A 16,795-nucleotide genomic window follows, 5' to 3' on the forward strand; every position below is an offset into this window, starting at 1 on the left:
TAAGCCAAATTTGGGCAAAAAAACATATATGGATCTGTTTGATCTAGCTATTGGGTCTGGAGTGGGTCTTGATGGGTCTGTAAGTCAACCTAGATTTGGGTGAAGCTTGAATGGCTATTAATGGCATAAACAACAACTGAGGCAAGGATAGATAGTGACGAGAAGCTGGAACAACAGCTGGCTAAGCGTGAAGAAAGTCAATCCACGACAAGAAAAATGTATTTTAGTGACGGAATTTTCGTCGCTAATTTTTTTATATATTTTTTAAATTTAGCGACGGAAACCCTGTTACTAAATTTAGCGACGGAAACCCCGTCACTAAATTTAGCGACGGAATTAGTGATGGAAATTCCGTCACTAAAAATAAAAAAATTAAAATTTAGCGACGGGCTCAACCCTGTCGCTAAAAAATAAAAAAAATTAAATAAAAGAATTAAAATCTAGCGACAGGCTCAACCGTCGCTAAAAAATAAAAAAAATAATTCAAATTTAGTAACGGGCTCAACCCCGTCGCTAAAAAATAAAAAATGATTTAACTAAAATTAAATAAAATAATTCAAATTTAGCGACGAGTCAACCCGTCGCTAAAAAATTAAAAAACCCCGTCGCTAAAAAATAAAAAAAATTAAATTAAAAAATTAAAATTTAGTGTTAAAAATTAAAAAAATAAATAAATAAATTAAAATTTAGCAACGGGCAAAACCCCATCACTAAAAAATAAAAAAAAATTAATTAATTAAAATTTAGCGACAGGGTCAACTCATTGCTAAACATTTTAAAAAAATAAATAAATTAATTAAAATTTATCGACGGGTCAATCCCATCACTAAAAAATAAAAAAAATAAAATTTAGCAACTAGTAGAAACCCGTCGCTAAAAAATAAAAAAATAAAAAAATTAATTAAAATTTAGTGACGCGAAAAATCTCATAACTAAAAAATAAAAATAAATAAATAAAAATAAATAAAATTTAGAAATGGCGCCAATACCATTGCTAAATAAATAAATAAATAAATTAAAATTTAGCGACGGGCAAAATCCCGTCGCTAAAAAATAAAAATAAATAAATTAATTAATTAAAATTTAGCGACGGGCTGAACCCCATCGCTAAAAAATAAAAAAAAATAAAAGAAAAAAATTAAAATTTAGTGACGGATCAACCCTGTTGCTACAAAACAAAAATAAAAAAATAAAAAAATTTAAATTTAGTGACGGTTGCTCCCGTCGCTAAATAATAAAAAAATCAAAATATAGCGACGAGTCACTCCGTGGCTAAAAAAATAAAAAAAATTAAGTACAAATTAAAAATTTTTCAGTTAAACATATCATAATAATTTTTACTAACAATAATATTAGTAAAAATTAAATTAATAATTTTTAAAAATATTATAAATCAAAATTAAAATAAAAACATACTTTTTCACTGCTAATATAATAATTAATAAAGTTTTATTTGAATTAATAATGAAAAATTTAGTTTTATTTGAATTAAAATTATTATTATTAAATAAGTTGAAGAAATTTTGGTGTATAAATATAATTCTAGAATATTTGGAAGAGAATATTATAAATATATTTTATGTATAACAATAAACAAGAAGTCTTCTAGATTAGCTGGCTCGCGCGCGAAACTTGGTCACGAGAGGTTAGGGATTCGAATCCGGTAGAAAGTTTGAGAATAATAGTTGGGGGAGTAATATCTAGCATTGCCACGTGGAGAGTAGAGACGCAGCCACGTGGTGCACAGAGGGGAAGTCGGGGCCTGGCGCACGTTGAATTTTGAATTTTAGGGTTGAATTTAGCGATGAAATTAGCGACGGGGTTAGCCCCATCACTAAAAGATAAAAAAAACTAAATAAAAAAATTTAAATTTAGCAACGAGCTCACACCCGTCGCTAAAAAATAAAAAAAATTAAATAAAAAAATTAAAATTTAGCGACGGGGTCAGATTCGTTGCTAAAAAATAAAAAAAAAATTAAAAAAAAAAAATTTAAATTTAGCGACGGGTGACGGGCTCACACCTGTCGTTCAAAAATTAAAAAAAATTAAATAAAAAAATTTTAAATTTAGCGACGGGCTAAATCCCATCGCTAAAAAATAAAAAAATCAAATAAAAAAAATTAAAATTTAGTGACAGGCTCAACCTCGTGGCTAAAAAATAAAAAAAAATAAATAAATAAAATAATTCAAATTTAGTGACGGGTCAACTCCGTCGCTAATCAGCGACGGGTGTAACCCCCGTCGCTGATTCCGTCATTAAAAAATACCCGTCGCTAATCCGATCACTAAATTTCAGCGACGCCATTTTTAGCGACAGAAGGGTACCCGTCAGTAAATCCGTCGCTAAAAAATTTAGCGACGGATTTTTATGTTTTAGTGACGGAATTTTTAGTCGCTAAAACACTGATTTTTTGTAGTGATCGGTGACGACAACGGCAGAGGGCAAGGCGGCCGGTAAGGCATCGATTAATGGCGAACGCTGGTGGCTGAGGAAAAAACCCAAAGAAACGGCCAACGATTGGAAGAAGATGGTTGAACGATTGCGATGGCGAGACAGGGTTATCGGCGAAGATAACCAAAGAAGACAATGTCGTTGATAACAACAACGATCAATGATTGGTGAACAACGAATGACGAACAGAGGCAATGGTTTTAGATTTGGTAGAGGCTTTGATAAAGAAGAAGATGAATGGAGGCAACGGCAGTGACAACAGCTAATGGCAGTGGGGTCGACGGTGGCAAAAGCGGCAACTAGTGTTAGTGACAGTGATGGTTATTGCTTGAAAACAAAGAAGAAGAAGATGATGTGATGATGCAAATCAACGGCTGAGATATGCTAGATGTTGATGGTTTAATGCAATGACTCTGATACTAGTTTATTACGAAATTGGATTGAATAAAAACCACAATCAAACCAAACAATCACACACGAACATATAATTTAACGTAAAAAACCCAAATCGAGAAATACCATAGGCAAAAAGAGCAAAATATAACTAACCAAATATTGGTAATATAAAAGTTATATTGGCACACACACTCAATGTTTGATTTCAAATGACGTGGACACCTATTTATAGACCTAAAATCATATATGGATGAACATATAAAATCATATTCTGATCAAAAGATGATGCATGAGGATATTCTTCTAGATGAGATAAATTTTACATAAAATCAATTTTGACAACATCATAATCACAATCAAATTTGAAGTTATAGTTATTGTCAAATTAGGAAATCTAATAACAGATAAATAACGATTTTGAGTGATAATTATCACACATATAATAATTATGATATTTAGTTAGTCCCATTAATATTGTCATGATCAGGATGGGAAGAGAAGAAAAAGATTTTAAGCCTTTGATAACAATGTCATATAGTTAAGGTATTTAATTTGCGACTATTATAATTGCAATACATCACTAATTCTAATTAAATTTGACATCTTTTTTTATTAAATTTGATACATTTCAAAAATGCAAACAAGTTGTCCTGGTTTCTATTTTAGTATGGATTTGGACGAGAAATGTCGGATGAAGAATGTATTTTGGGCCGATAACAGGTGCAGGCAAGCGTATAAGGAGTTCGAAGATGTTGTAATTGGGCCGATAACAGGTGCAGGCAAGCGTATAAGGAGTTCGGAGATGTTGTAACATTTGATAGGACATACTTGACTAATAAGTACGACATGCCTTTTGTTTCTTTTGTAGGAGTGAATCACCATGGATAGTCAACCTTGCTCGGTTGTGGTCTATTGTTGAATGAGGATACAGAGACCTTTGTTTGGCTTTTTAGGACATAGCTTCAATGTATGCATAATCAGGCTCCCGGTAGAATAATTATTGATCAGGACAGAGCCATACAAGCAACAATTATGAGTAATCATGTGATGATGACCAATGATGAAGACTAAGAGTTTGTGGGATCATGGAGTAAATCGAATTTCAACCAGTTCAACTTTCCATTTCGCAATCCATACATGACAATAGAAATAATCTCCATTCACAATTAAGTGCACAGGTGTAATACCTAAGAAATTAGGATTATTTGAAAATAAGCGTTTTATTAGAAAAATAAAATTTCGGGGAAGATTGGTATTTAAATAGTCTGAAAAATTGATCAAATCGACTGTAGGGAGTGTCCCGGAGCCGAGATGCCAAAGGAAAATGATATGGCCGAGTATTTCGATGCATGATTTATGGCATCGAAAAAAAATAAGACCGGGAATAGTTTTCGGTACAACTAAAATACAGCTGCCAATTAGGTTGCAATACCGAATTATTATAGATGACTTTCAGAAAGTCAACAGAAGCTTTAGGGGGCTTCATTTTTTTATAAGGAACAACCCTTTAGTGGTTTCAGGAAGAAACGAAGAGGTTTAGGGCCAAAACAAATATTCGGGCCTAAGTGCAGTTTTCTAGAATTGTTAGAGGGAGGTCAAAACGATATTTTTTTAGAATCTTCAAGGGTAAAATGGATGTTTTAGGACCTGAGAGATTTATAGGCAATTATCAAAAGTTGAGGGGCTATATGAAAATGGGCCAAAGTAAGAAAGCCAAAGTTTGAGGGGCCTAAGTGCAATTTCAAGAAAAACCTCCAGGCAGCCATGGCCGACCAACCCATCCAATCATCAATTTTTACCAAAGGGATGACAAGAGGGATGGTCGGGGAGCATCTTTTGTAAAGGCAAGAGCCGACAAAGCCCACGAGGGTGGCCGAAAATGGAAAAAAAAAATAACCAAAAGTTGGCCAAATTGTAGCACACTTGCAACTCTCTTTTGTGGTCGGGTGAGGGTGATTCAAGGTCGATCTGAGGTAGGTTGAAGCTCTTAAGGGGTCAGGTAAGGCGGTCAAAGGGGTTTCATCGTTCGATTTTGACTATAAATAGTCGAGAGGTGGCCGAGGGTTTGGGAAGCTTTGAGTTTCAAATCGGTCGCATTTTCGAATGAATTGAGAGGCCAAATTAAGGGGCTTTTGTTGCCCATAGCCTAAAGATCCATTCTGGGTATTTTCAGGCATTTTGGTGATGGTTTGATGGGGTAATCGAAGTTGCCGGAGTTGGGAGGTGGTAGTGATGGCCGAGGCTTTAAGCCTTCGGTTGAGGCACTACGGGTGCTCATTTCAGGCCACAAATGGTTCCATCATGATCAACTGGAAGAGGAGAACCAGGTGGTGGAGTCGGCCAGATTTTTCAGCAAGTCGCCGCCAGAGAAGACGACCGGCGCGTGGCCGGCACGCGCTGGCCTTCACGCGCCACCGCTCGCCCTAGCTCGTGTGGGCGTGTGCGGGCACGTGGAGGGCTAGAAAATTTTGAAAAAATTCTGGAAAAAAAGAGAAAAATATTTTACGGGGGTTTGTGTAAAAAATTTTGGTGTTTGCCTTCCCGATGTCTCGATTTTTGCACCAACTAGCCTCGTTTTACGTGAAAATGCAGTATCCGGGTAAATCCAGTAATTTTCTCTTGATGTTCATAAGTTATTATGAATTGTTGTAGAATTAGATTTGAGAAAGTAGTGTCAATGGTATTTATTCGAATTTTTAGAAGGCAAAATAGAAGAAAATAAAGGAAAAATGAAGGAAATTAGAATATTGAGATATTTAGTGATTAAATATGCTTTCTTTGATTTATGTGCTCAAGGAAAAGTGATTGGTGCAACTTTCGAGAGTTGGCACCGAAATCGAGGTTGGGTACACATATCGAGGTGATGTGCGCTTTTTGAGAAACATCGAGTTTATCTCAAAAGGTGAGTTATCTTATCCTATATGATATGGTTGTCTATTGTGCATGATATTTATGAAAAATATGATTGCTTATATATGCATGATATTTATGAAATATATGATTCATTATTGTCATATTGATATTTGTGCATGGTAATGGGATGTCATCCTCAGAATGTAGCCATAATTCCCTAAAGGCAATTGATGGAACAACGTTAGGCTTATCCTGTAGAGGTTCAGGATTCTGTTTAGGGTTCCGTGCCGGGCTAGGCCTGAGAAGTTACAATAGGGCAAATGTTTGTTCACGTATTTGCATCCTGCATTCACATATCATATTTTTAAACCCCCACTAGAAGTTTCATCTTCTAATAGGTTATGCCCCTAGAACATTCCACGTTCTAGTTAGGACTTACAGATATGACAGGGAGATGATTGAGACGTAACGGCATGTGATGACGTGGTCGATGAGTTTGGCGAGTTGTCCCTGTATTTGCTTCCTCATGAGGAGTCAAGATATATTATTATATTGATGATCATGTATAATTGTTATGGTTTAATGTATTTTTTAGGTATCTTTGGATTGTATCGTTTGAGGTACTTAGTTGTTATCTGTTGATGATGAGTCTCCATATAATTAAGTATTTAAAGATGTAATTGTAATACCCCATATTAGTATGAGGTTGCCATGTAATTTCGATGAGTTTAGAACATCGAACAATTGGCTTAATAGCAGTTATAAGTATCGAATCGACTGTAGGGAATGCCTTGGAGTGAAATTGTCTAAGAAAAATTATATGGTCTCGATGAGCGTATTGGGATAGGATTTATGGTATCGAAAGAAATTGGGTTAGGAGCAGTTTTCGGTACAACTAAAATGCAGTTGCCATTTAGGCTGCAAAACTGAATCGTTGTAGAAAGCTTCCGAAAAATCAACAGAACCCTATAGGGGCTCCGATTTTACGTAAGGATCAACCCTTCAGTGGTTTCGAGATGAAATGATAGCCCGGCGAGGACACTGGGGCGAAATCGTCCTTTTCAACTAAGATTTGGATTATTAATTGTGAATTTCTGGTATTGTAATACAAATTAATTTGAGGTTTAAGGTCATAGTTGCAATTAGGGAATTGTACTAGTGTAATAGGGATGAAATTTGAGGTTTAATGTATAATTTTTAAATTAATTATATAATTTTTTATATATATTAATGTAGTATATAATTATATATATGTATGTACGTAGCAAGCAGCTCTGCATGTAATGGCCTGTCTCCTAGAGCCTCCCCGTGCACAAAGAGGATCTGTGAGGGGGTCATTACTAAAATAATACCGAACAATAACACGACTACAACTAACACACAACCCTTATTTAAGTCATAATCTTTCTTTTATATCACGTCTCATAATCATCATTACACAGCCGATCACCGTGAGCCCATTTGGCTTACATAATACACATATATCTCAAACATAAAACATTAACTTTAACACACGTACAATAACTCTAGTTTTGGGAGAGCTCTGCACTTGCTACCATGACACGATGGCCTAGATCCAAATCCCGCTGAACGAACCTGCTATCATAGACGAATCCCTAACCTAGAATGATGTAAAGCAAACGTGAGTCGTGAGACTCAGCAAGCTCATGAAAGGAAAGCTATAGGTTTAGGATATGACTCTTCCCATGACACCCCATGCAAATCATGCCAATGCAACGTCATATCCTGCCATGCCCAATACCTGCCTTATTTCTAGATGCACAAACATATAATAAATCTGACATAAACGGTCATTGGGGCCCACATAAAACACACACTGGCACCCAAGTCCAACATACATACCTGTTGGTAGCCTTTTATAAGATACCCCCATACCATTTCCTTTACATGCTCATTCCTATCTCTCACATCATAATCTGTTGCCGTGGGTCTTACCCCAAGGTCTTTATGTTGCCGTGGGTCTCACCCCAAGGTATTTTTGTTGCCGTGGGTCTCACCCCAAGGTCTTACTGTGGCCACATCGTGGATCATGCTGCCGTGGGTCTCACCCCAAGATCTTACCGTGACCACGCCTACCACCCATACTTATCACCTAAAACGCACATTCTCACCATGTAATGCAACAAATAAGAAATGTAATGGCTTTTGTAGCATAAACGTGATGGCAAGTCCCCCATAAACCAAGCATCAGGCCATGCTACACCCACACATAAGAATTCACACATGCGAAATGCCTCTAAATGCACCGGCTCACCTAGAGAACCCATGTTAGCTCTCAGACCAACCGGGTCATGCAGATGCTCACACATCCCATAACACACAAAAGCATGTCCCCAAGTGAATGCAACCCAATCCCTATATAGCACACACATGATGATATGCACAAGCCAAGGCGGGAATCTGGTAGTACCAGCTCTTCTGGCCCGTCTAGCGCTTATCATGACAGTCGATGATTGGCGCCCATACATTTAGCCATCCACTGCCACGACCAACGATAGACAGTCAGTGACTTTGTACCCCATACCCTTAAGACACACATAGACAACATTAAACTCAGTCTCTTAAACTCAACATTTCTCTCACTTTATCCATAACAACATAGACACCATTATGTCATTCACGTTCTCTTCTCTTCTCAAACACAGGAAACTATTTTCACATTCATAATAAATTATTAACATAATCTCATGATCTTGACCACATCCATTTTCTAGGAACCTAGCCCCAATGGGTTCGGAATCATTCCCAAGGGAAGCGGAGCGATACAAGGCTCCGTGATGGTCGAAATGAATGACACCATGACATCACTGTTTAACTCAATCCATTAACAATAAACCCATTAATAAAATATAAGCCGTAGGATGGTTACCACATGGATTATTATTATTATTAAAGCGTGGAACCAAGTCATGGTGAGAGAGGGTTTAAAATATAAAAAATAATGAAGACTATGGCAGGAAATAAAGAACACGAGGAGAGGGTTAGGAGCTTGCCTGAAAACAGTTGATTCTTGACTTTTCTACGATCCCGATACGAAGTAAAGCGTTCTACATAAAATAACAAGTTAACGGCTCAAATTAATTAAATTTAACCGCATAATCAACATAATCCAACCATGAAAAATCTATGATTTGCATATATAACACCTCTAGTAATTTAACCCATTTACCAAAATATTTTTAAACACTGAATAACCTCAAAAATCCCTTATTTTCTTCACTTTTTCCTTCTATTCCTCAGCTGCCGTGCGCCTCCTTCTTTTTCTCCTTTATTTCTCTCATTCTTCTCCTCTTTCCTCTTCTATTTTCTGCCTTTGCTTTGCCCGAAGTGGGCTTCTGGAATGGTTGAATTGGCCTTATAAATGACACAGCCAAGAGCTTGGATGCCAAGGCAATTTTTGGCGGCCCTCAGCGCGCCACGTGTCCACACACACACACCATATCTCACACACACACACATATATATATATAATGCTTGGGCTCCCTTTCTCTCTCCTCTGATTTTACAAATTGATGGCCCCCCGCGCACGTATACCTATATATATATTTATATATTAATTCATTCATTTAAATTAAGTTAATATAATTTACACATTTATTGTTATTATAACTATTATTATTATTATTATTATTATTATTATTATTATTATTATTATTATTATTTTCACTATATTTTATTTTATTATTTTCATAAAAACTTCCAATTAATTTAATTAATCATCTTAATTTCCTATTTCTTCAAAATATCATAAATAAATATTTTCTCAAAAATCTCCAAATATTCTATCATATCCTCAAACACCCAAATTAATTATTTTTAATTGTCTTCAAATTTTTGGGATGCTACACTACAATTCTAAACCCATTCCCTATAACTTTAAACCTATTCCCTGCAAATCCATCTCCATGCCCTGCACGCCAAGATTTGTGGGAGATTTTGCACGCCAAAGAGTTCTTCACACAAGAAGGTATGGGTAGTGAGGTCAAGGAACAGTTGAGTTGCCTATAAATAACCGAGAGTTGAAGCAAAATGGGGAAGGAAGAAGAATGGTAGAGAGAAGAAGGAGAAGGCAACAAGCTTGACCGAGCATGGCCAAGCACAAGGAGAGAAAGAGAGAGGTTGTGCGAGTGAGAGAAGAGCGATGTGGGTCACCGGAGGTAGCCGAGGAAGTGGCCGGAGTCAGCTAAAGCTGGCTGCAACAGCTCGCGGTAGCCATGGCCGCGAGCTTCCAGCAAGGCCGAGCGGGCAGTGGCCGACGATAAGGCCTGGCGGAGCAACTCGGAAGCGGCTGACGGGGTCGCAAGGAGCTGAAGCGGTGATGTTGGCAACTGGATGCGGCTGGGGGCGCAAGCAAGCAGCGGTTGAGCCGCTGCGTGTGCAGCAGTGGCCGCAACTAATGGCCGCGCACAGCGAGGCCGACTGCGGTGGCTGCGGCCATAGTTGTTAAAATCCCGATTTTACGCGTACGATTTTACGATTTTACGATTTGAAGACTCCTAAACGATTCAAATCCCATGTAAAATCCAATTTAGGATAAAATCCTATAAAATCTCGATTTTACATATACGATTTTACGATTTTACGCTTTAGAGATTCCCAAACGATTTTACGATTCAAAGACCTTCATTGATTTAAGTTGCAATTTAGAGGATGTTTCCAACGTCTCAATGTCACATAGCATCTGACATTGGAACTTATGCAATGAATTATTATATTTTGCCTCTAAATTAAAAATTGATTTAACATTGATTGTATAAGTTCTAATGTCACATAGCATCTAACATTAATTGCATAAGTTTCAATTTACTTGATTTAAATTATAATTTTTACTTGATTTAACATTGATTGCATAAGTAAATCAAGACAAACAAGTAATTAATTAATGGACCACCAAACCCCAAATTGGGATTTTATTTGATTTAATCAATGTTAGATCAAGAAAAAATGCAACATAAATCTAATGAAAGACGTTGAAAGAATCCTCTAAAGAATTTTAAGATATATTTTACCTCTAAATTACCTATATTTTGCCTCTAAATTGTCTATACCAACCTGCTAGTTTTTGAACTATATTTTGGAAGTATCATCTTTTAAACTATAATAAGGAATAATCAGGTTATTAAAAGATATTAATTTATTTTCTACAAAATTATGTTATTATAAACATATATTTACAAAAATTGAAGGGTATTTTTAATTATCTTTAAAATCTTATGATTTTACGATTCAATTTTATGATCCGATTTTATGGACACTTTTTCGATCCCACTTAAAATCCCGATTTTAACAACCTTGGCTGCGGCCGTGCACAGTGGAGTGAGGGCGGCCGACTGAGGCACGCGGGGGCACTAGCAAGCGGCAGCGAGGCCAGGATCGCGGCAGCACAGCGGTTGGGCAAAGATGGTTCGCACGCGTAGGGCTGAAACAGATGAGGGAGATGATGAACAGTAGAAGAGGAAAAAGAAAAGAAAAAAAAAGAAAAGAAAAAAAGAAAGAAAGAAGAAAAATAGAAAAAAAATGTTAGAAAAATTCTAAAAAATATGATTTGGGGATTTAATAATTTTTCAGAGACTTTGGTAAAAAAAATTGTCCGGGCACACGTTTTGAGATCAGGGCACGCATACCGAGGAAGTCGGAGAGGCTAAGTTAAGGTAAGTAAAAATTCCTAGAAAATTTTAAAAATTCAAGAATGTTATTTTATGAATTTTCGTAGTCAAATACTTTAGAAATATTTAGTTTGAATTTATTGAGGAAAATTAGGAAGAAATAGAGAGAAAATTAAAGAAAATGCAAGAAATAATGGAAAAATATGTTTTAATATTTATTTAAATAATTATGGTGATTAGGATGATCTGAGGCTTAAGTTGAAGTGATTTGTACAAATTTTGAGGTTGGCGCGCAAATCGAGGCGACACACGTATTTTGAGGCAAGACGAATATTGAGGTAAGTGGTACTTCCCGATTGGATTTAGTTTTATGGAAATGGTTGGTTGTAGATAATTTATGTTTCAAACCCCGATTCTCGAGAATACTTTCATCATATTGACATGCTATGTATCCATCACGTAGACTGCATACATGACATGCTATAAAATGCATATGTACACGTTGATATCATTGATCACGCGCATTGTGGCCGTAAGGAGTACGAACTGGCACCGCTGCTTTACCAAGGGTGCACCCATACACCTCGGCTTCGAAAGAGGTGGTCACAAAAAATGGTGAGTAGCATGAAGGGTATAGTTGACCCTTACGATGAGTAAGACATTGTATTCATATACGAAATATGTTTTCTGTACTCTTATTTAGATGATTCATCATCTAACTTGGGCTTTGCCCCTGGAATATTCAAACGTTTTAAATGAAAATTGTAGCAGATACGAGGACGAATGAGGCATGAAATGGCACTTAGCAGAGTACATGAAGAATGAAATGTATGTTATGTAGCCCATGTATTTAAGTTCTGCTACTTTGAATTCTGAGCGTTTTGAGGAATGTTGAATTATATCCTTATGGTTAATGACGATGTAAGAACTGATTTATGATCAATGTTAAGATATCAGATTTCGATCATTGCTTCCGCATTTGATGTGTATAATAAATTCTCTTTCAAGAAAAATGAATGGGAATTCTGGGACGGATTCGAGGAATGAATTAATTTAGCTTAGTGTTTGAAACAAAAAAAAATTTAGTGTCCCAGAATTGTTCCAAGTTATAACGCGCCTGGAAAAGCGAGGCGTTACAGTAATGGTAGGATTCTTATTTTATGATTAAAATAGATTACGATTTTGTACCATATCAGGTTTTGATTTTAGCTTCCGTATTTATAATGATTACCTGTCTTGGCTTATTGATTCTTGTTTAGTATGCTGGAAAGGTAAAACGGGATTATCGAGAAATAGTTTATATTGAAAAAACAAATATATTCCCGAAATTCCTAAGTTATTTAAGGCTCGGGAAAAGCGGGGCATTACAACAGGTGGCCCTTAATTCTCAAGCAATAGAACCCGTAAGAAAGAACGTGTTGGATCCAAAATACTTAAGAACTAAAGAAGCTCCAAAAAAATTGCAAAAAAACGTTCATTGGAGAAGATTTCTAAGAAATTCAAGGTATGCAAACCAATTGCTTTCATCTTTTTAAATGCATCTATGATTGTATCTGGGCAAGCTTTCTTTTCCCACCAAGACTCATAAGAGGCTTCTTCTTCAACAACATTATTAGACTTAATAGTTAACCATACTGCTGCATATATATATATATATATATGGAGATGATTTTAAGATCCTTATTAGGTGTTAGGAACTAATGAAGCACATGCAGATTCAGTGTTAGGTTTGATCCCAAAATTTATTTTTGATGCTGCCTGCAGCTTGCCCAGGGCCAAACCTTTCATGAGGCCCATGAGGTGGTTGCCTCAGGGCTCATGAAAATTTCATTACTTAGGGGCCCATAAATTGAAAACATCCATATTTATAAAGGCCCATTGCCCAGGCCTAGCTACCCATCTCCTTCTTTGCGACCCTTCTCCCTCTCTCTCTTTCGTTTGCTACCCTAGCCCTACCTCTCTCGGTCCGTTGCGTCTCGCCCTCATCTTCTCCATCGCCGTCGACGGCTCGCTCTCACTTTTCCCACTAATCTGTCGTCGGTCGTTCACTGCCTCTCTCTCATCTTTCTGCTCCATCACCCTTTTGCTCTCATCCTCTCTCTCTCTCGCCTCTCGCTGCTCGGTCGGCGGTCGCTCGTCCTCGCTGGCTCGCCTCGCCCTCGTGGCCGGTGGCTCGCTGCTCCGTCGCTCGCCCAACAAGCGTTTCCTCTCACTAATTTGCTCCGTCTCTCGCCCTTGCCAGCTCGCCCTCGTGCTCGTGGCCAATGGCTGACAGCTTCTTGCTCTGTCGATCGTTGTTGCTGGTGGCTCGCTGCCTCTCGATTGCCAATTGGCTCATTAGATTCAGTCTTTCAAATTTGCTTCTCAGAAGCTCCAACTCTAGTCTCCAGATCTGCTTCAACTTTCAGCAGTTAGTTGCTCCTTCACTTCATTTTGTTTATGATGCATACTGCATTCGGGAATTTGGATAGCTTGCCTATCTATTTTATTGATGTTACTTTTAGCAGTTAGTTGCTCATTTACTTCGTTTTGTGTATGATGCATAAAACACTTCGATTTGTTTATGATGGATAATGCATTCAGAGATTTGGATAGCTTGCGTATGTGTATGGCTAAATCTAGCAATTATGTCACAAGATTGGCTGTTGAGAAAAAAATATTCGAAATGATTGATATTTTTGTCTATTAAAGTAATTTTTAATTGATAATTTAATTTTTTTAATTTTATTCTTTGATATGGTATAAATATTTATTTATATTTTATTATAAAAAAATAAAATTTGAATCTACTAGGGGGCAATTTTTACATTTTGGCTCAGGGCCCCCAAATTTCAAGTTCGACACTACGCTTGCCTATCTTAATTTGATTGATTGGTACACGTGCGGAGCAGAAATTTTAATTAGGGTGGATAAAAATTACAAAAAATAAAAAATTTAAAATAAATTATATATAGGAACATTAACTAAAAATTCAAGATGGACAGGTCATGTGTAGCTCCACCTTTAGATGAGGTGGGTATTCAGAAAAGAATAAAAAAAATTAAAAAAATAATATATTAATATGTACAGTAAAATTATCTAAAAATTTAAGGCGGACAGCTGCCCACCTTTACCGTGTGTAACTCCACTCTTGGTGGATATATATACATGATGAGGCCAGGGATTATATATATGGTTTTAAGTTCTTGAATCCATTCGACTCAGTTAGTATTCATCGTAGTTGCTTTGCTCAAAACATGGGATCGCCGGCGGAACCCCAACCAAGAAAGCTTCACGTAGTATGCGTTCCGTACCCATCGCAGGGCCATGTTACCCCTATGATGCTACTGGCTAAGCTTCTCTACTCGGCAGGCTTCCATGTCACCTTTGTCAACACCGACTATAACCACAGACGCTTGCTCAGATCCAGAGGAGTCGCCGCCATGATGGGCCTCCCCGGCTTCCAATTCGAGGCCATCCCCGATGGGCTTCCCTTGTCTGACGCCGACGCCACCCAAGACGTCCCGGCGCTGTGCGACTCAACTAGGAAGAACTGCTTGGGCCCGTTCAGAGAACTTTTGTGCAGGCTTGGGTCAACGGCTGGAGCACAGGCAGTTACCGGCATAGTGTCGGATGGAGTGATGAGCTTTGCCATAGAGGCCGCGAAGGAAATAAGGGTTGCAGAGGTTCAGTTTTGGACTGCTTCGGCTTGTTCTTTCATGGGTTACCTCCATTATCGTGAACTCATCAGCAGAGGCATTTTCCCATTTAAAGGTTCTGATTTTACTTGGCTTTTTACTGATTATTACTAATTTATATATGTGATTAATTAATTATAAGACGGTCAAATTTGGTGTATATTCAGATGAAAGCTTCATGATCGATGGCACTCTTGATACTCCTGTCGACTTGATTCCAGGCATGAGAAACATCAGGCTCAAGGACCTGCCAAGCTTCCTTAGAACCACAGATCCCAACTCGATCATGTTCGATTTCATGGGCGAGGAAGCCCAAAATTGCCTGAAAGCTCCGACGATCATCTTCAACACTTTCGATCAATTGGAACAAGAAGTTTTAGACGCCATCGCAACCAAGTTCCCTCACTTTTACACCATTGGGCCACTTACCCTGTTGTGTAGGGAAGTAACGGATAACCAAGTCAACTCACTCAATCCCAGCTTGTGGAAGGAGGATTCCAAATGCCTTGAGTGGCTGGACCAAAGAGAGCCCAACTCAGTCGTGTACGTGAACTATGGAAGCGTGGCAGTGATGAGTGGGAAGAACTTGAGGGAATTTGCATGGGGGCTTGCAGAAAGCAACCGCCCATTTTTTTGGGTTATTAGGCCTGATATTGTGATTGGTGATGATGAATTAGCTGCTTTGCCCGAAGAATTTTTCCAAGAAACTAAGGGAAGGGGGCTGCTAGTGAGTTGGTGCTGCCAAGTCCAAGTGCTTCGCCACCCTTCTATTGGCGTCTTCTTAACTCATTGTGGATGGAATTCTATGGTGGAGTCCATCGGCGAAGGTGTTCCCGTTATCTGTTGGCCTTTTTTTGCTGATCAACAGACAAATTGTCGATATGCTTGCACCCACTGGGGTATTGGAATGGAGCTTGATAATGAGGTGACGCGAGAAGAAGTTGCAGGTATTATTAAGGAGATGACTGAAGGAGATCGAGGGAAGAAAATGAGGAGGAACGCCGAGGAATTGAAGGAGAAAGCAATAGAGGCTATTGGTTTTGGGGGATCATCTTACAGTAACTTTGATAGGCTCGTGAAAGAACTATCTGCTCATTGTATAGACTAATTAATAAGACCATAAATAAATTGTTTCCCCCTGTACAAGGGTTTCACTAATAGATGAATTCAATGTAGCCCGTAGGAGGTAGATCATTTTGAGGGGTCGGGGTCACCTTATTTAGAATTGGAATTAGCTCAAAAGAGTTGGCAGTGGTTTAATTTTGGAACTTTAGCATGTTTAATCAGCTTGTTGGTTACAACAATCACCAACAGGTCGTTTAGTGTTGCTGTTAAATGTTTATTATTGTAAAATTCACTATTGTGAGAAGTGTTCTTATGCGTTACAAAAATTACTTTTTATAGACACTAATTAACATTTGGCGAAATTGTTTAAAAATATTTTTATTAATCAAAATATCAAAAAGAATATTAACAAAAATGCTTTCACAGACTGTTTGTATATTAAAATGCTTTCATTATTTTTTTGGAATTAAAAATTATTTTAAATGATAAAATAATTATTAAATTTTCTACTCTAAAAAGTATATTTCATACATATATATATATATATATTTAAAAAAAAAAAGTAAAGTTGCGACAATGGACCTCGTTCGTCGGCTTCCACAACTGGGTGTTTTTTAATTGTATATTTGTGTATATATAAGACGACAATAGTTGTAACTTTAAATGTTTACTAAGGTTAATTTTGTTTTATAACCAAAAAAAAAAACACTACTTTTACTATTATT

At 37.2% G+C, this 16,795-nt stretch overlaps 1 protein-coding gene across 1 annotated transcript; it reads left to right on the plus strand.

The window, feature by feature from the left end:
* Window positions 1–14,497: 14,497 nt before the first annotated feature.
* On the plus strand, window positions 14,498–16,263 carry LOC127804301 (linamarin synthase 1-like). The gene is made up of 2 exons (XM_052341148.1): window positions 14,498–15,081; window positions 15,173–16,263. Exons 1-2 carry the CDS (start codon window positions 14,565–14,567, stop codon window positions 16,111–16,113), a joined length of 1,458 nt encoding a protein of 485 aa, XP_052197108.1. The 5' UTR covers window positions 14,498–14,564; the 3' UTR covers window positions 16,114–16,263.
* Window positions 16,264–16,795: the final 532 nt, after the last annotated feature.

Source organism: Diospyros lotus, chromosome 6, assembly GCF_014633365.1.
Source record: "Diospyros lotus cultivar Yz01 chromosome 6, ASM1463336v1, whole genome shotgun sequence".
In the NCBI taxonomy this organism is placed as follows: domain Eukaryota; kingdom Viridiplantae; phylum Streptophyta; class Magnoliopsida; order Ericales; family Ebenaceae; genus Diospyros; species Diospyros lotus.